The sequence below is a fragment of the Clupea harengus genome, chromosome 4 (assembly GCF_900700415.2).
Source record: "Clupea harengus chromosome 4, Ch_v2.0.2, whole genome shotgun sequence".
In the NCBI taxonomy this organism is placed as follows: domain Eukaryota; kingdom Metazoa; phylum Chordata; class Actinopteri; order Clupeiformes; family Clupeidae; genus Clupea; species Clupea harengus.
Window position 1 is genome coordinate 9,865,846 of NC_045155.1, and position 19,330 is coordinate 9,885,175.

General features: G+C 45.7%; 3 protein-coding genes across 7 annotated transcripts in view; 2 read left to right on the top strand and 1 right to left on the bottom strand.

The window, feature by feature from the left end:
- frmd4bb (FERM domain containing 4Bb) overlaps positions 1 to 10,834 on the top strand; it is a 29,620-nt gene extending 18,786 nt beyond the window's left edge. For 3 of the 5 annotated variants that reach the window (XM_031566122.2, XM_031566121.2, XM_031566119.2), the window contains exons 9-24: positions 4 to 69; positions 360 to 417; positions 685 to 771; positions 2,690 to 2,766; positions 3,035 to 3,170; positions 3,319 to 3,457; positions 3,907 to 4,040; positions 4,176 to 4,292; positions 4,761 to 4,989; positions 5,376 to 5,432; positions 5,714 to 5,858; positions 6,227 to 6,391; positions 6,605 to 7,374; positions 7,740 to 7,878; positions 9,063 to 9,183; positions 9,469 to 10,834. In XM_031566122.2, the coding sequence (XP_031421982.1) occupies positions 4 to 69; positions 360 to 417; positions 685 to 771; positions 2,690 to 2,766; positions 3,035 to 3,170; positions 3,319 to 3,457; positions 3,907 to 4,040; positions 4,176 to 4,292; positions 4,761 to 4,989; positions 5,376 to 5,432; positions 5,714 to 5,858; positions 6,227 to 6,391; positions 6,605 to 7,374; positions 7,740 to 7,878; positions 9,063 to 9,162 (2,419 nt within the window). In that variant the 3' untranslated portion in view covers positions 9,163 to 9,183; positions 9,469 to 10,834. The remainder of the gene's footprint in view (positions 1 to 3; positions 70 to 359; positions 418 to 684; positions 772 to 2,689; positions 2,767 to 3,034; positions 3,171 to 3,318; positions 3,458 to 3,906; positions 4,041 to 4,175; positions 4,293 to 4,760; positions 4,990 to 5,375; positions 5,433 to 5,713; positions 5,859 to 6,226; positions 6,392 to 6,604; positions 7,375 to 7,739; positions 7,879 to 9,062; positions 9,184 to 9,468) is intronic. The other 2 variants (XR_004163550.2, XM_031566120.2) reach the window with 2 other exon arrangements.
- A 575-nt stretch (positions 10,835 to 11,409) lies between these two features.
- lmod3 (leiomodin 3 (fetal)) lies at positions 11,410 to 15,631 on the top strand. The gene is made up of 4 exons (XM_012835077.3): positions 11,410 to 12,264; positions 12,632 to 12,906; positions 13,083 to 14,702; positions 15,059 to 15,631. Exons 1-4 carry the CDS (start codon positions 11,892 to 11,894, stop codon positions 15,104 to 15,106), a joined length of 2,316 nt encoding a protein of 771 aa, XP_012690531.2. The 5' UTR covers positions 11,410 to 11,891; the 3' UTR covers positions 15,107 to 15,631.
- A 199-nt stretch (positions 15,632 to 15,830) lies between these two features.
- On the bottom strand, positions 15,831 to 19,279 carry LOC105906850 (PRA1 family protein 3). Its single transcript, XM_012835079.3, has 3 exons — positions 19,061 to 19,279; positions 17,952 to 18,169; positions 15,831 to 17,400 (listed from the first exon to the last, which is right to left on the bottom strand). Exons 1-3 carry the CDS (start codon positions 19,237 to 19,239, stop codon positions 17,225 to 17,227), a joined length of 573 nt encoding a protein of 190 aa, XP_012690533.1. The 5' UTR covers positions 19,240 to 19,279; the 3' UTR covers positions 15,831 to 17,224.
- Positions 19,280 to 19,330: the final 51 nt, after the last annotated feature.

Below are 19,330 nucleotides of genomic sequence, written 5' to 3' on the forward strand. Positions count from 1 at the left end.
CAGTGAGGAGCGTGTGATTGAGCACTACAAGCTGCTGCAGGGCCTCACCCGGGGCCGGGCCATAGTGCAGTAAGTATTGGAAAAACAATGATTAGCCTTATTTTGGCGGGGCCAGGCGCGGCTCATTCAAGCGGGACATGATTTGTGGCCGGCTTCATAAATCCACACTGTCTCACTGCCAGGGCCTTGCCAGAAATCAATAAGCCCACTCCTGTTACTGACACGTGCGAGTGAATCCTCCCCGTTTAAAGTCACTTACCCACAGGACACCGTTATGGCTCAGACACAAGGATGAGACTGAGCAAAGGCATTACGGGAGTTCGTTAACTCAAGTGGGATCAATATTTGTTTAATTTCAGGTATTTGGCTTTAGTGGAGTCGCTGCCAACATATGGCGTCCATTACTATGAAGTCAAGGTAAGCAATCGCGAGTGCAACATTGGGATCAATACTGTGTCAGCGCAAGTCATTAAGACTGATGAGATTTTTATTAGCGGATAGTAACCAATGCACGTTCATAATGAGGACCTGAGAGTGGGCCTCCGTAGAACCATGTGGTAATGTGAGAGAATCCGAATGGATTTCCATATATGAAATGAGAGTAGATCCATCATAACACAGTGACTGTTTTTATTTATTTATTTATTTATTTATTATTACTGAGCTGCCCTTCTCCCTTTGCAGGACAAGCAAGGAATCCCATGGTGGCTTGGAATCAGCTACAAAGGAATTGGTCAATATGACTTACAGGACAAAGTAAAGCCACGCAAGGTAAAATATCACCCTCCCTCCTTTGGCAAGTGTAATCAGCCTTTCAAGAGTTGTTTGTGTCTTGTGGATTACATCACGCTGTTTGGACCTGGGCACTCTAACTGATGAGCGAAACCTTAGAGATGAAGTGACACTCTGTACGCTCAGTTTGGATTTGTGAGATTTGCGTAGTTTACCAACTGAGTAGTTTGCTTATGAGATCAGCTGTTTGACATCCAGCGCAACTGTGGGAGGGAGAGGGGTAGAGGTAGAGAAAGAGGAGGAGAGTGGAAAAGATGACAGCGTGATATCAGTGGAAAGCAGAGGAGAGGAGAGGAGAGGAGAGGAGAGGAGAAGAGAGACGCAGACGCCCTGCTGCACGTAGCTCAGGCGTGACTCACTGGACCTTTCACACACATCCATTACCTGCCACTCTGACAGTGACTCAGACAGGGATGAGCAGACGCTGAGGCCTCTTCAAGGAGTGTGTGTGAGTGTGAGTGTGAGCAGAGAGGTGTTGCCACTATGTAGCTGTTTTCCTAAGAAAACACGGCTATCTTTCTGGGGCGTTGCATTGTGATGACCCAGAACAGTTCCTGTCACAGAGGCGCCAGCCTCAAAAGAGGCTGTGTGTGTGTGTGTGTTCATATATTTGTATGTTTGATGTATTTGTTTATATGGCAACCTGTCCCACTGGTTTCATGGAAATGAGTGTATATGTAAGCAGTTGACTGGAAACACCACTGGATTGTGTGTGTGTGTTTGTGTGTGTGTGGGAGAGAGTGAGAGAGAGTGTGAGAGAGTGAGAGACACAGTGAGAGAGACACAGTGAGAGAGGGACACACAGAGAGAGACAGAGAGAGACAGAGAGAGAGAGATAGAAAGAGAGATGGGAGGGGATAAGGGAGGCACAGAGAAGATGGTAAGAGAATGAGAGGGTGATATGAGTTTGACTGGCACGTTATATGCTGGCGGGTGGGGCATTGGTGTGCACTGGTATGTGATGCTAGAGGGGGAGAGGCAAGGCCTGGGCTGTGCCTGTAGGTATTCTGAGAACCTGAAGAGACAAGTTGGGAAAGGAAAACACAGCATTGCCCAGGGAAGTACGTACCGAGCAAGGAACCGGCGGAAGGAACCAGAAACAGCAGGGCCGCTTGTGTAAGGAGCCCTCTCTGGTAAGATTTACTAGCGAGGCTTTTTTCCCCAACCTGAACATCCCTTAGACATCCTATCGTGCAACTGCAAGCATAGAATTTTGAGAGAAGAAAGGAGAGGGTGAAATTATATGTTGTGGTTTGCGCTGCGATGGGATTGTGAAAAATGGCTGCAGTAATTATACTTTGCCTGCTTGAATGTGATTTGTTTTTAGACTGGAGGTCGCTGAGTACAGTCTATCTATGTTAACTCCTCTGTTAAAATGTTAAGGGAATGGATAGGGAAATAACAGTGACAAACAAGTCTCTATCAGCGCTGATATCTTGTAGACCTTGTGTTGTGTTTTTCCTTTTGGCAAACACTCCACCTCACCGCAAATAACTGAGGAGAACAGAAAGGACACGAGAGGGGCGTCTGGCCCAGTCTGTGCAGACGTGGTCAGCGTTAGTCATGAAGCTTTTTTGGGAGAGTAGGTAGTGTGTGTGTCTGTGGGGGCCGGGGGGGGGGGGGTGTTAATTTTGCCACATTGCATCCCGTGCACCTGGAGAGGCCAGTGAGCTGTACCTGGGAGACAGTAGCGTCTGTCTGGAGCGGAACAGAGGTCTCAATTGTTTGTGTGTGTGTGTGTGTGTGTGTGTGTGTCAGCCAGGAGGGGGGCTGGCCCTGCTGAAGTTTGTGATTTTTCTCTCTCATTCTCTCTGTCTCTTTTTCTCTTTCTGTCTATTTTTCTCTATCTCTTACTCTCTCTCACTCTCTCTATGTGTGTCTTATCTCTCTCCTCTAGCTTTTCCAGTGGAAACAGCTGGAGAACCTCTACTTCCGTGAGAAGAAGTTTGCAGTGGAGGTGAACGACCCTCACAGGTGAGGCGCAAACATCACACATCAGGCTTGGTTATCGGCAGCCTCTGCACTTGCCATGTGTTCCTACCAAATCTGTACTATTTGGAAGTTAACTGTACAGCACAGCTGTCTGTGCCCATATGAAGCCTATTAATGCATGTGGGTTTCCCAGATGTCGCTGTAAACTTTTAATGGAGGTCCATTATCACTTGACTGTAATGCAAGCTCCCCAGATGCTACACGCATGTGTGTGTGTGTGTGTGTTAAAGATGGTGTGTCTTTTTGGCAGGACTGTGACCAAGCGTACCTTTGGGCAGACGGGTTTGGTTATCCACACCTGGTATGCCAGCCACTCGCTGATTAAAACCATTTGGGTCATGGCCATTAGCCAGCACCAGTTCTACTTGGAGAGGAAACAGAGCAAAGTGAGTTCTTGCCCTTGCTTCTGAGCCCAGCTGCTTGTCCTTATTTGACTCTGGGAGTGACTGTGAAATCACTGCTTATTTGACGCTTTATAGATTTTTGTCTGAAACATGAACCACTCCATCTTGTTACCAACTCCTTCTACAACAGGCTAAAATGAGCGCAGCGAGAAGTTTAAATGACGTCGCCCAGGACCTCACAGAGAATGGTGCATCGAAGATAAGCAAAGGTCATTTGGGGATAAAGAATCAACTCATCATGGCCAGTAATGGGAGCCTTGGATCAACAGGTAGAACAGCTACAGATTTACTTACATTTATTCATTGCGCAAATGCTTTCACCAGTTATTTACAATCATGCAAATAGGATACAGGGGATGCATTTTTATCACATGTGCGTTTCCTGGTCGTTCCATGCGTGCATTGACCCATGACTAATGTTTTGTAGCACCTTGCTTTATTAATTAGGGTAGAATACATTGTTTTTGTATTCAGTAGACAGTGTACATAAGAAGATCTGGTAAATATTTCCGTCCCTATTTGGATTCTTCGCAAACTATGAGTCATGACCATAATTATTGACTTCTAAGTAGCGTTTGTATAAACAGCCTAGGGTTTCCTGAAACCCATCATCTGTTTGCTGCCTTTATTTGCCTGAGTGAATTCACAGGAAAGGGGACAGATGGGATTGACATCCAGGAAGTAAAAAGCCATAAAAGTAAAAATGCCCTCTTCACAGGTTCGGCAGACTCTGAAATGAATGACGACCAGAAGAAAGAGAAGATATCCGATCTAAAGAAGAAGGAGAAGGACATCCAGGATTCCTTGCTCCATAAAATGAAGGAACTGAAGAAAATCTGCCTAAGAGAAGCGGTAAAGAGCCAGTTCCCTTTTCTTTCTCTCTTTTGAGGTTCCTGCTTCTTTTTTTCCCCCCTTCCCCGCATGAAAGGGGAATCATCTGTTTGAAGTGAGATTGTGAGTGTGCTTGTACTGACATGGTTCTCACAGGAGTTGACGGGCAGGCTCCCGAAAGAGTACCCACTGACCACCGGTGAGAAACCTCCACAAGTCAGACGGCGGGTCGGGACGGCCTTCAAACTGGACGACCTCTTCCCATACAACGAGGTGTGTGTCTGTCACTTTGTCTCTCTTTGGGTACCACTTGGAGTTAAGTGCTCTATGGCCAAGCCTTCAAGCATATCCAGGCATAAATTAATGAGAGTGATGCAACAACACTTGTTCAGGGCACTGAGTTTACTTCTGGACTCTCTGCAGTTGGAGTGCACTGAGTTTACATGGGCACATTCCCAATTTAGAATGCCAACTGCAGTACTGTCTGTGTTTTATTTGTAGTGTGGTAGCGTGCTTTGGACCAATCCCACTGTTTACAGCAGGTGTTCGACACATTTCACTGTTGTATTTAATAAATGTATAATTGAAATTATAAAAAAGGATGTAATATGTATTTGTTAGCTGTATATACTTCTGCTTAATTCTCCCAATAAAACACATACTGTTGTTTTATCATCTGTTCTTCATCATCATCATTGTCATCTGTTCATCATCTTTTTCTGGTGTGCATTATGTGTGCAGGACCCCTACCTGAGGAACTTGGAGAGCAGGTTTGCCCTGCAGCGGAAGATCGTGGAGGCTGCCAAGAAGCTGGCTACAGAACTAGACCTCAACAAGACGGTGAAGAAGAAGAGGCGGAGGAACTGCCTGGACGCTATGCAGAAGCTCCAGGAGATCGAGGACGAGATGAACCAGTACCGCATCAAGAAAGGCAAGAAGCCCACCCAGAGAGCTTCTCTGATCATAGCAGGTAGGGATTAGCCCGTCATGTTAGCAAATACTGGTTTTGAGAACAGTCTGCAGGTTTTTGTTTTTGTTTTCAATAAAGACTTTTATAGCACCTTTGCCCTTCTAATTCTGCATGCCAGACAGCCTTACAGGAGCAGTACGGCCAAGCAGAATATTAAAAGGGGAGCCAAGAGCCAGACTCATAGATAAAGATGGTGTTATTCGACATGGGAGCTGATTTGGGTGGAGAAACATTTAAAGGCGCATGCTGTAACTTATGCAATGAAGATTCATTGTGTGATTGTGTGCATGTCATTCTGAATGTCCTTTCAACTGCATTGTCATTGTGGTGTGTGTGTGTGTATGTGTATGTGTGTGCGTGTGTGTGTGTGTGTGTGTGTGCCACAGATGAGCTGGTGCCGTCGGAGTGCAGCTCCCTGTCTGATAGCCTGCCGCTGGATGATGGTGAGAAGACAAAACACATTCAATAAACCGCCCGGCTGGGTCTCCTGAATACATATCAGGCCCGGCCCAGTGTTTAAATAGATTTGGGAAGATGGAAAATGTCTCCTCAGATCAATCTATATTTCTGGACGAGACTGGACTGTTTGATTCAGTCCTGAGAAAACTTTCATTATTGTTCAACATTTAAAGTCGTTTTCTCCTTTCAGACACACTGCCCATGTGATGGTTCTTTTGTGGTTCTCGTATGTTCTTCAAACGTTCTTTCCTTTTTCTTTCTGCAGATGACTCTGATGGGGTTCAGAGGCCGCGGTCTCGCTCCGTGCAGTGTTCCCCTTACATGAGCCCGCCGCCCTCCGCTGGTTTGGACTACGACCTGGAGAGGAGAGCTTCAGCCAGTGACCAGCATCAGGACCGGGCTCTCAGCAGGTACAGAGTTACTCCACCCACTCCACCCCTACTTCTTACTTTTTTACATTTCACTTCCCTCTTTCCTTTTACCCCTCCTCTCATTCTCACTTATTCTCCTATTAACTCTTTTCTTTCTAATTCTGTCTGTGCCCCCTCTTCGTCCCTCCCTGTCTCGCTCTCACTCTTTCACTTTGTCCCTCCCTCTTTCTTACGTTTGCTTGGTCTCTCTGTCTGTTGTTCATTGTTGTTTGTTGGTTTGGAGCAGCTCTAGTCCTTGGGTTCACTCCCTGTCGAGGGAATAATTGACATCCCTGTGGATAAATCTGACCTCTTGTCACAGAAACATCCAGAATGTCCTAACAGACGTGCACATTGTCCCTCCACAGATTAGATTATGACCTCCAGGACACGGGACATTACTATGGCTCAAGGGAAGTCTCGTCCACCCACAGCAGTCCTTACAAAACCATGCCGAGGCATCTGCGAGACGCCCGCAGCATGCCCCAAACGCCCGTCATGACCCGCAACGCTTACAGCAGCAGTCAGCTCAGGTGAGACCCACACTTAGCCTCCATAGTGTCAGAACGTGCTGTCAGGAATGGACAGCATTTCAAATTGAGATTGTGTATGCATTCTGACAGTCTCTCTGTAGATTTGTCTCTCTGTATTTAAAAAAATAATAATCTCTACGAAAATATACAAGCATTGCACTTTAGTGTCATAGTGTCATGAGCTGTATCTGAGCCTTGGGACTCCCCCTGCAGGTCGGACGGGAACGTGCAGTGTTTCCGGCACCGCAGCGGCAGCCTTGAGTCCCAGTCGCACCTGCTACGAGAAAACGGCTCGGAGAAGCCCACCTTCACACTCTCGCCCGCCCGCCGCAGCAACAGCTCCGAGGCCCTGGACGACTGCTCCTCGTACACCAGCCTGTCCAGCGCCGACTACGCCCAGTATCGCACCATTGACCACCGCATCTATGACTACCGCCAGCACCGCAAGGTGGAGGTGTACGGCAACACAGGCAGCATGCCCAACCTGGTCCACAACAACTCAGGCAGCGGCTATGCCTATCCTCCACCTATGCAGTACGGACCCATGGCTTACTACGTGGCTGGCTATCCGTGCCAGGACTACGACCCCTACTCCATTGGGGGCTACATGTACGAGAACGAGCTGGAGGGCCACTACAACGTGAACCCCTCCTACCAGGCACACAGCTACGCGGCCCAGAGCAGCTATCGGCACTACGGGGCCGAGGGGCCCAAAAGCTTGGCCCAGAATCCTTACGCCACCATGAGGCCTCCCCGGGGCCGGCAGGGGCCCCGCAACGAGCTCCTGGCCAAGAACATGCAGAAGGCCCTGGTGGTGGAGCACCTCCGTGGCTGGTACCACCGCAGCGCCGTCCACAAGGACGTGGGCAGAAGCCTGATAGGAGGGTACGACTACGAGAGGGGCTCGCAACACAGCCTGGGCTACCAGACCCTACCAGCCGCCTCTTTCAGCCACTCCAGCCGAACCACCTCCTACTCCTCAGGTAGAGCACACTGAACTGAACTGTGCGTCTGTAACACAGATTAAGGCTGACGTTGCTTACTTGTTCGTTTTTGGTTCAGAGTCATGCTGAGTGTGTGTGTGTGTGTGTGTGAGAGAGAGAAAGAGAGGGAGATTTAGAGCCTGTTCCGCCATTATAAAATGTGGCGAGTCATCATCCTCAGGTGAGGAAGGCTGCCAAGAACCCAAATTTAGACGCATTCCCCTAGTGATTACTGCTTACTTACTGCTCCTGCAGTTTCCTCTCCTCAGCTGAGTTATGAATCAGGATAAAGCTGAATGATTGAGATTTGCTTGAGTGCATGATTGTCACCTATAGTAAAAATATATATTTTTTTCCTTCACTAGTTTCCTCTGCAGCCAGTGGGGGAAGTAACTGGCGCAGTCACCTTGCTGTAGGCCTGACGGACAGTGAGCTGCTGGACATGCCCCTGACCACACAGCCGTCCTACAGCGCCCCCTACAGCCGGAGCCCCACTCACAGCAGGTCAGCAGCAGCTCCATGATCAAGTGAAGTTTCCTATCAAACAGAAAAACCCCTTAGAAAATCCTCATCAACGTTTGTTTTGTTTTTATGTGTGCAGCAGTTAATTATGAAATACAGTCTGTGGCAAACACAAATGACTCTACCTACAAAAATGGCAGGGCAAGATGCAGTGTCTATGGGCTGATATCGGGACTATGACAGGCTTGCATTTGCACACTAGTCTGCCCCCACACACAGTCCAGTGCATTTCCATCATCAGCCATCCACACCTCAATGCTCAAGTGAATTGAGCTTTGGGAGAAAAAAAACCTTTTGAAAATCTTCTGTCTGTTTTTTTTTGTGTACACAGAATTGTAGGTATTCCACAAAATAATCCAGTTCAGTGAAGCTGTCAGATGTTCCAATAATTTGAATTCAATTGGAAGGGCAAAGAGCAGGGAGTCTATGGTCAGATATTGGGACTATGTCAGGGAAGTGTTTGCACTCTACTCCACCTCTCCACATCATTTGACATGACAGGCCGGTGCCTGAGCTCCTGCAGGAGTGTGCAGGGGAGTGCCGGCTAATTAGCCAAGTTAACAGTGAGCCGTCGCTCATGACTTCCTCTTGCCCCCAGTGACAGGTTCTCCCCCAGATGCTGCTCCATTTCTCAGCCCCCCGAGTGCCCCTGTCAGTTCTCAGAGCGAGAGAGCTACCATGACCTTCCCCCCCTTTATCACGACTCTTCGTCCTCATCTTCCTCATACCTCTGTTGCCTCAGCCTTCCTCCTCCTCTTTCCTCCAAGACTCCCTGTGAATGGACAGACCCCCTGCTGTGGGAGTCCCATTCTCACCAGAATTAGGTCACAAGTGTGTTTCTTTTGTTAGCATGGTGTGCGTTAATGAGCCATGACATACTTGAGCCTGCTTTGTGTCTGAAACTAACATTTAATATGATCTTTTGGATAGTTTGTTCTAGTGTTCTAGTTTCTGGGTTTGTGTGTGTGCATTTACATGTGTGAGTGTGTATTGTATATGTATGTGTGTTGTTTTTTTTTTTTTCAAAGACGCATGTTGTGACTTCAAAATATTGACTTTAAATTCCCCAATTATAATTCACAGCTTTTGAAAATATTTGACAGGACCAGAGTGTTTCTTGTCTTTTTAATAAATGTGTTTTTCTTTTTACCCACCTGTCTGCACAGATATGCTACTGAGTCCAGGCGGGCGGAGTCAGTGAGTCTCACGTCTGATACGGTGGAGGTGATTGGTGCTACGGCCAGATGTACCGATGAGGAGCATTAACAGAGAGCACAAAGGACATAGGTGAGCTACACACACAAACAGGCAGATTGAGGCAGGCCTGTATGTGACATGACATCACTCAAACCCGAACCTGGGCCCTCAGTAGCTCTACACCCGTGTATGATGTGGGACGCCGACGCTACCGCGGCACTACAGCTCCCTCCTACTTACTGCTTTACATTGTTTTGTTTTTTCAAATACAAAACACATTAGATATTGCCATAATATGTCTAAGCTTTCATTTTTGAGTGGTTGTACTGGTTAGAAAATTGTGTGTGATGCAATTATGTGTGCTGTGTTTCCCAGATCACAAGTGGATTACACATCTACTGCTGTTCTGATCACAAGGTGATTACACATCTACTGCTGTTCTGATCACAAGTGGATTACACATCTACTGCTGTTCTGAGGATTCAGAGGTCCAAAGGCCTCACTGGTTTAAGGACAGCACAGGACAGCAAGAGCAACAGGATCCGAAATACACAGACACACATGTAAATGCACACACACAAACCCAGAAACTCAGAAATGTATACACACACACACACACACACACACACACACACACATGCACACACACACTTATGTGCCTTGGATTGAAATGCAGTTCAGCCCAGGGTATCCAAAGAAACATCCATCCAAGCACTTGTATTGATATTTGCAACTAGAGTGGAATCAAACAGCACATTTGGGGACAACTTCTGACTATACAAAGACAAAACCATAAGACAATGCAAGTCCTTCTGCGATGGATAACTTTAACTCAATGCGCACACAACCATGCTGAATGTCTGTGACATGTTGAGTTTTCTCCCAGGGGTCATATGTTTTGTTGTTTTTCCATCGTATTTATAAAAATGTCAGTTTTTTAAAAAGACAATGTCACCTCCATGCAGCTCCAGGTGCTGATCAAAATGATCGCAAATCTGCGTTCTGGTCGAACTGTCAATAATATTGGGTGGCATCTGCTGACTTTAATGGAAGGATCAATACGTTTTTTTCAAAGTACAGTGTTTATTGTAGGTGTTTAAGTTAAGTGCGCTATTTTTGTGAGCCAGTCATTCTTAGGATTTTGTCATCTGTTGTCATTGTTCTACGTTGAAGAGTCGGTGATTAGTCCTCTGTGTTTTAGAGCTGCTCATTATGAAGCAGTAATGAGGGAATTTGCCATGGTCCCAAATGACATACATTGAGCCTTCTCCACTGCGCGCCTTTGTCCTGTGCTGGAATACATGGACTAGGTGCTTCCGTTACCCCCACTTTCTTTCTCTCTCTCTCGCTCTCTCTCTCTCTCTCTGACTTTCACACACAGTACTCTCTTTCCTCTCTTTCTTGGTCTAAATAAGGATTTTGAATGTAAATGTCAATAATGTTCATAGTATGTGTTTGTATTTTGTTTTCTGTTGTGTGTGTTGAAAGTGGTATTGAAAGCATGTTATGTACAGTGATATTTTAACATTTGATAAACAGGTTCTTGGCTGTTTCATTTTTTTTTAGGACGACAGTGTTTGAATTTAAAACATGGATGACATTCAAGGTAACAGAGTATGCCTGTCATTTGGTATCATAGATATTTGTACAGCGTTCGGCCTTCAAAACTGTGTCAACACTTACAGGGAGATACATCTCTCCAATTGACAAATGGAGTGTGAATAAAAAAAGTTGTCAGAGACATCGGTTGCTTCTTGTCTACCTGATTAAAATATGCTGGATTTATTAAAATACTTGGTACACCAGTTGCAGTCATGAAAACTGTCTACGTCCAACTGTCAATGAAAACATTTCTAAGACTTAAATGATTACCCAGTGAGAGAAATATGTAATAATGCCCTACAAGATGCTGTGATTAAACCAGTTAAAACATGTTGTACTATTAGGTTACTGGCTGCTGTAGACGATGTAATACGACTTCAACTTGATCAAAATGATCGACCAACTCTTAAGAAGCTCTTGGGAGAGTTGGGTTCTTCTGAGTTTGTCCTGTCTGCACACCAGCAGTCAGTGAGTCACAGCAACCACAGGAGGACCCGAGCAGCCTCTGACTCTCCCAGCTGATGCCACACCTGCACAGACGTAAACAGCTCTCCAGAGGCAAGTCGGGACATTGCCCCCGGACCTCTCGGAGTATGTTGCTTCATCTGCCGCGCTCCACGTCAGGGGAGGTGTGTGGTTACATTCATTAGAGCTCCCCCCTGGGGTTACACTATCCAGTCTGGTAAGCCTGAACCATTGTAATCATTTCAAGAATGTGTCGGAAAATATTTGGCTTGGGGGAAAAAAAGTTACTGACAGCTTTACTAACAGTATCCAGAAATAACTCAGATCTTGTAAAATGTTCTTTTATTATTCAATAGGTTAAGATACGTACTGACCCAAGACCTTCTTTTTCAGCCACCTGCCCCATAGGTATACCAGCCTTGGTATAACTTTTATTTTCGTCTTCTATTGTTTGTCCCCTGAGGCAGTTTGTATTGTAGTTTGTATACCGCTTCAGAGAGATATTACTTTTTCCTGGGATCTCTGCGGGTTTGTGAGAAGAACAGGGGAAGGGCGAGGGGGCTTCAAAGGACCACAGACAAGCGGCTCTTTCCAAGCATGCATTTGGGAAAAAAAAGAAAAAGGAAAAAGATACCCACCTGTCTCTGTCTGTCTCCCTCCCTCTCCTAACCACTCTCAGCCTGTGCCATGCAAATATATCAACAGCTGACTCAAGCCACTGAAAAAAGAGCATGGTAGACTCTGCCATCTTGCGCCATAAATACCTTCCTCTCTGTCAAATGGGGTTAATTTTAGACCATGCACAGAACACTCGGCACAGACGGCCAGGGTTAAAACTTCTACCAACTTCTGTTCAACACAGCAGCTCCACTGGTTTCTTCCTTGGTAGTTCCCCCATCTCTTTCTTGATTTCTCACGGCAGCATGTCCGACCACAGTGAGCAGGACTCCCTTATGGACGACTTTGACGAGGACGAGCTTCTTGCCGGGCTCTCAGCGGAGGAGATAAGGGAGCTACAGAATGAAATGGATTTCCTAGCCCCTGACGAGAGGGTCCCAGTCGGCATGAGACAGAAGAACTCGGCCCCTCAGCGGACGGTCAAGGGTGAGCCCTTCACGACAAATCCGGTGTCATCCTGTTTTTTTGGGATCTTCCCTAGAGGGTTGGAAAATAGACTGCTTCAGGGGGACGGGATTTCATGTGGCTGTAGAGACAAATAGCTCTAAAAGCCAGGAAGGCATTGATGAAGTAAAATACAGATTAAGTGTCTACTGTTATGTACAAAACAATTCATTTTAAATGAAGTGCACTTTCCCCTGTCATCAATTAACATGTATCTCAGACAACAACATTTCAAACCATCAGTCTATAAGTTTATGCTACCGTATATCTACTGTATATCTAAATAGAGATGGAAAGGAAATGAACATGATTGTTTGCTTAAACATGGGTGACTCTGGCTTTCTGTCAGATGACAGTGATCAGGAATCCGAGTGTGAGGACATTGATGAGGATGAGATTCTATCTGGGCTCTCTGCGGAGGAGATCAAGCAGCTCCAGAGTGAGATGGACGTCATAGCGCCCGATGAGCGGGTTCCAGTGGGGATGAGACAGAGGGACCAGACGGAGAAAACCCCTACAGGCACGTTTGACCACAGGTCACTGGTGGACTACCTATACTGGGAGAAGGAATCGACACGGATGATGGATGAGGAGAGAGTCCCTACCACTTTGCTACCCAGTGAGGTGAGACAACATTGACATGTATTAGTGGACTAGTATAAGTCTCTAGTCATTTCCATCAAGATAACATGACACTGTAGTAGGTCTATGGGATTAGAATGTTCAGTATTATGGTAAGTATCATTGTTAACAATCGTCGGTACAATGTGAATTTTAATGAAATTAATTTGTCCCTTCAGAAAAAGTTGAGAGAAGCAGCTGAGCTGAAAGAAAAAGAAGAGGAGGTGATAGAGGAAGTGGTGGAGGAGGTAGAAGAAGAGGTGCCAGAGGATGTTGACGAGGTGGAATACGTGTACGAAGAGGTGGTGGAGGAAGTGGAGTCGAAAGACGGACAGGTGGGGGAGGAGGTAATAGAGGAAGTCATCGAAGAGATCATAGAGGAAGTGATTAAAGTCGAGGAGGAGCCACAGGAGGAAGATAAACAAGCCACCTCAAAAGTAAACAACACGGTTTCCACGGTGTCCAAGCCCCAGGACATCTTACAGCCCCCTGTGGGGCTCACAGATACACAGAAAAAAGAGGAAGCAGTCGTTACAGATCAAAAGGAGAATCAACCCCTAGAAGCAGGGGAAGAAGCTCAGGGCAGGTTTGAGAACTGGGTCCCGGAGAGGGAGGAGAGGACAATCTCCAAACTGAAAATTCCAAAACTGGCACTGGGTGGGAACGCCTTGAAGTTGACAGCCAGGCCTTCCGGGAATGAAACCAACTTGGATAGCACTCTGCACAAGATCCGCAAGAACAACCCTGCGATCACCGAGGTCAACCTGAACAACATCGAGAACATTCCTAAGGAAATGCTATTGGACTACGTCAACGCCCTGAAGAAGAACAAGCACGTGAAGACATTCGCCATCGCCAACACGGGTGCAGACGAGAACACCGCCTTCAGCCTGGCCAACATGCTGCGCGAGAACAAGAGCATCATCACCCTGAACATCGAGTCTAACTTCATCACTGGCAAAGGCATCACCGCCATCGTACGCTGCCTCCAGTTCAACGAGACCCTGACGGAGCTGCGCTTCCATAACCAGAGGCACATGCTGGGCCACCATGCTGAGATGGAAGTGTCCCGGCTGCTCAAGGCCAACAACACGCTGCTGAAGATGGGCTACCACTTTGAGCTGCCGGGGCCACGCATGGTGGTGACCAACCTGCTCACTCGCAACCTAGACCGCCAGCGCCAGTCCCGGCACGAGGAGCAGAATAAGAAGGACCTGAAGCAGCAGCGTGAGCTCATGGAGATGTACAAGGTCAGCCTGAACTTGCCTCCAGGCCTGCTGGAGATGCTGGGCGACTACCTGCCACCGACGGAGCTATTGGCTCAGCTTGAGAAGCAGCATCAGCTACTACAACAGCAGCAGCAGCAGGGGCAGCAGGAGGAGGATGCCCCAGAGCCACAGACTCCCTCCTCCGAGCCAGGTCTGGCTCTGCCACAGCTGCGTAAGACCCACAACGCGCACAACCCTGCCCCGAAGCCACCCAGCCCTGACGCGGGGAACCCCATCAAGGACGTGCACCTGAAGAAGACCCCAAAGAAACGCGACCCATTCCTGGAGATGAGCGCTGCTGAGGAGAGGGAGATGAGGGCCAGCTTCCAGCTCAGGAGAAACCTCAGACAGGTGGACAGCGGGAGCGAACGCAGGAACGCGCTAATGGCGGACGAGCGCGCCAACCTGAAGGACATGATCAAGACTCTCAAACCTGTGCCGCGCAGGCGCGTGCCGCCTAAGGTGGACCCGACACCACGCGATGATCTCCTCAGCGAGATCAGACAGAGTAACGTGGCCTACCTCAAAGCGGTGAGTTCAGCCAGGGCCTCAAGCATAAACAGTGTTAAACAAACTGCCATCACGTAACACAAGCAGACAGCCATGTTATTGACATCACTTTAAATGTAAATGCTGCTGATTAATTTAATCATTTAACAATGCAGCTGCTTCCTTTCCAATAATGTGTTGTTGTATGTCATTAAAAATAAGGGGGTCATATCTGTTTTCAACTGTATTATATATATAATCACATATTCCTCCTGTAATACAATATCTTCCATGACACATGCATGGTGTCAGAGAAATAGACTAACTATGAATCATAGTTAAAGTTGGACAAAATTAGAGTTCATCGTAAAGTGATATTTGTGTGATTGTGTTCACAGGTGCCACTCCCCAAAATGCTGGAGTCAGAAGAAACCAGTCTTTTCTAAAGGATTTTCTCACAGGGAATGGTCAAGAGTGATTACAAGCATATACACTTCATACCACAAACATCTACATCAGAACTGTGCCTGAGATGATTAACAAAGCCACCTTTTTTAGGAACATTTGCCTGCACATGTAGAACACGGAAGCAAATATTGTTTTTTATGTTGCGTTGGGAAGTTGTGAAGACATAGTACTTCAAATTATTTGTGTGCTTTACTTGCAAAGTTTGTTTTATAATATATTTATTATCCTGTTGTAATAAAGTGAACTCAATTTAGACACTTACAGTGATGGCGATGATTCAGGACCCAAACTCATTTCACATCCACTTGTGAGAGCAAGCAAGGTTTCATTTTATTTTATTACTGTTTGTTTTGCAGGAGTACAGTGATTTCCCTCCAGTTTTACCCTTACATTATTAATGTTTCTCAGTGTGTAGAAATGAAAATAGTCATATCAAATGGAGTCGCTGCAGCACTGCTCACCTCATTGCTCACCTTCCACACAACAATGCAGTTTATTGGGTATGAAGTTCCTCTCAGAAACCAATTAATGAATAATCCTTTACTAAGATACTGTGAAACAGTGGTTACCATGATTTTCCAGGCTGTGCTTTGACAGATATATCTCTCTGAGTGCAATAGACAAACGTAATGATACAATTTTGAGGATGTTGGAAAGTATGTTGTTTTTGAATATTCTGAATAATCTGAATCTCTCAACATAAACAGAGAAAAATGTTTAATTCAAAAGTCCTCCTGTTCTGCATTTACACATACGTACGAGATGTGAGACACAGGAGTCTGACATACATAACAATGCAAAATGCACACGACTGTGATTGATTACCTTGCTTAGATACAAAGGAGTACATGTTGCTTTTCATTCAGCAGTTTCCATTTGCATGCTTGAGACAGAACAGTGCAAGAAAAGTGCCTGTAATGCATACCACAAAATCTCATTAAAGCTATATTTGGGGATGGGGTACAGCTTGATACAATCCAGTATTAAAGCCAGTCGCCATTCCTTTTCCAGTATTGCATAGCTATGATATGACCATGTCCATCGACTCCCCATGACTAATTATTGCTACTCATTAAATAGGAGAATAACGCAAACCATATTGCATAAATAAAGTAAATAAGTAAATAAAATAATGTAAATAAACACAATGGCTTAAAACAATGTGAATAACAACAACAATAAACAAAAATATAAAAAGGAATTTGTTTTGTAACAATGTTGGGAAAAACAAAGATGTTTTTTGAGGTAGCACTGCAATTGAGTTGAGCTCTTGACGGCACTACCAGTCTGCCCTTCTGAATTCTAAATGGGGCCTGTAACTTTTGCACATGCAAACATGTTGGTCTCATATACTATATTTAGGAATTCCACTGAAATATGATTGAAAGGAACCTAATATTTATCATTCAAATGAAATAAACAATATTTAATGAAAATAATATTAACTCTTATAAATGTGATGATTTTTTTGATAAGCTGCAACTTACACCACAAAAGTTGTCTAATAAAGTGCCATGGAAAGATCTATATCAAGCCATCATATCACAACTATAATCTTGTTATAGCAAGTGAATGAACATTCTATGATTAATCTAAACTAAGGAGAAAAACTAAAAGTTTCAATAAAGCCAAACTCTTCAGCCAAATACTTAATGGCTGAACCTCAACACACCACACTATATAACACTCCAAGCAAGAAGATGCGCATAAGAACAAGATAAACAAAAAAACAATGAGAACGTAATGCTACCTGTCACTTCTCAGGACAGACAGCCCAAAAAAACTTGACACATACAGAGTAAATTGCGGTGAGTCACCCATAAGTTGTAACTTCATATCTGTGTAGTCACTGGAACACCTTTGGGGATGCAACATCTACAGGGTAACCAACTGGCAGCCTATACAGTTACGTGGCCCAATAATCTAAACCTGATGTTGGCTGAAGCAAAATAAGTTGATATTTACATCTTCATCTTTTCGTTAAACACTGATTTGAGTCCGATAAAATGCACACAATTATGACACACAACAGACTTTGGTGAGGGTGACAACAGGTTAGGGGACCATAGCCTTGTGAATGACCCTGGCCTCGCTCCTCAGTCCTTCATCTTGCTTTCTATGAAATCCTGGATCTTGTTGATCTTTTCCTCCTGCTGGTCCAGCAGATCCAGGATCACGCCCATGGGAGTCTTCTTCAGGCCAACCCCTTCAATCTTGTTTTCCAGTTTGTTCTTCATGCTTCTCAGCCGCAAGGAGGCGTGGATCAGGATCACTGGAGGAGGTGAAAATCAAACACCTTCAATAAGCTAAGCCTGGGGCAATGCCAACAGACATTTCCGACATAGATAATCAGTCGCATGATGACACACAACCACACTGGTGCATAGTGGATGAGATTGTCAACCCCTGCTATACACTACAGATAAGCTTGCCCCTGCTTGCAGGGAGTAATTAATGTATACACAGGGAAGGGAGACTCTGTTTGCCTGTGGGAAGAGGGCCCTATAAATGTTCCATGACACCAGCTGTGATCTATGCTGGCAGAGTGGTGTAACTCTGATCTCTCTGCATCCCGCACTCCATGGTGACGGGTCAACACAGGATGATCCCTGCATCTGTGGGCACAGTCAGTGCGTCACGTCCCAGTTATTCCACCACATTGTCAAATACCCATCGTGTCTCACAGTGCTCTATACCCCAGTAGAATTCTAGAACAAGCTAAATTAGCCCAGGGTGTTGTGGTAGTGTTAGCAGACTGTGGCGTGTGGCCTTCAGGCCAGGTGTGGAATGTGAATATTCACAGCACAGTGGAAAGTAACTTACGGAGCAGGGGGAAAGTGATTCCAAAGATGAACACCATGACCCCTCCGCACAGGGACAGCACGAAGTAGCTGACCGACATCACAGCGATGATGAACAGCATGGGGTTCTTCCTCTTGAAGTTCTTGATCACAGCCTTGTTCTCTCCGGCCCAAACGGAGCCCATGAAAACGAGTGTGACCACACCCCCGCCCAGAAACATGCCGATGGGGTTCATGAACCTGTCCACATAAACGAAAAAAAGTAAGTGAAGTGGGTGAAATATGAAGGCAGCTGTAAGAACATCAGCGTTTAAGAACTCCACCTAGTGGCCATGTGGCATTAAACTTCAGGAAGCTCACACTGATTCGTTGCCCATAACCTGATGGAAACACTGACTCAAATAGGCCTATGAGCCTGAAAGAAATAGCTACACGTGCCCACATGAGATGAGGAGGCAGAAGGGCCAGGCGGATCACGCCCCATGCAGCTATGTCCTGTTTGTTTTTTGTGCAAGTGGACACAAATGGTTCGGAATGAATGAGTCAGTCAGTCTGTCCTCAGTTCAAAATTAATACACACACGCCCTTCTTCACGAATATTTCACATATATTTATTTAAAAAATCTATTGTATCATTACAATACCACGATTACACAAAAAGATAAGCCAGACTGAGAGATGTTTTGATAATAACAGACAGTGAGTGTTTTGTCAACATACGAAATGGTCTATTTTTATCCAACACAGACCGCAGTAAATCATCTCGGAATCAGTGCTCAGAGACCCAGATTGATTCAACACCCGAATACATTTTTTTTGTAACCTACAAAACAGCGTCTCTCCTCCTATACTTTGATCAAACTTACATTTCTAAACTGGGGATAATGTAACGATGGTGGTCAGTAGGCTACTGTATCGCAAATGGTAGATAGCCTAGCAAATGTTTTGATTGCAACATAATGCCATGCCAATACCTCTGAGATGTTTTGTTTTACTCACAATGGCTCCGTGCTAACTAATCATATCACTGCACTTAAGTGAAAGACAGGAATTACATGAATTACGTTAAGTAAACTCGTTGACAGTGGGAGCAGATTGCTATTCGGTTGCTACTTCCTGGTAGACACTTACCCAACAATAAGAAAAACCGCGATGACCACCACAAGGTAATTTGTTTGGAAGTATAGCAAGTTGCTGATGATCCTATTATTCCATTTGGCTAAATCTCCAAAGTCTGGTTTGGCGAATCGGTCCACTCCAGGGAAAAAGTCATCCCATGGTCTAAGCGGGGCTATCTCCATCCCTGCCATTGCTGCGCTTGGTGAATGTCAGATCAGATGGCGCAGCAACGTCACATAAGCATGCACTCTCGCGCGAGCGTACACTGCCTGTCAACTTGAT

What these genes read in the sequence shown, in the direction of transcription:
- LOC105906850 (XM_012835079.3), bottom strand. Translation starts at nt 19,239, where the DNA reads ATGGCAGGGATGGAGATAGCCCCGCTTAGACCATGGGATGACTTTTTC. An exon ending in GCGGTTTTTCTTATTGTTGG is followed by an intron (nt 18,170 to 19,060) that starts GTAAGTGTCTAC and finishes TTATGTGGACAG; the next exon opens with GTTCATGAACCCCATCGGCA. An exon ending in AATCACTTTCCCCCTGCTCC is followed by an intron (nt 17,401 to 17,951) that starts GTAAGTTACTTT and finishes CACCTCCTCCAG; the next exon opens with TGATCCTGATCCACGCCTCC.
- lmod3 (XM_012835077.3), top strand. Translation starts at nt 11,892, where the DNA reads ATGGTAGACTCTGCCATCTTGCGCCATAAATACCTTCCTCTCTGTCAA. An exon ending in CCCTCAGCGGACGGTCAAGG is followed by an intron (nt 12,265 to 12,631) that starts GTGAGCCCTTCA and finishes GCTTTCTGTCAG; the next exon opens with ATGACAGTGATCAGGAATCC. An exon ending in ACGTGGCCTACCTCAAAGCG is followed by an intron (nt 14,703 to 15,058) that starts GTGAGTTCAGCC and finishes TTGTGTTCACAG; the next exon opens with GTGCCACTCCCCAAAATGCT.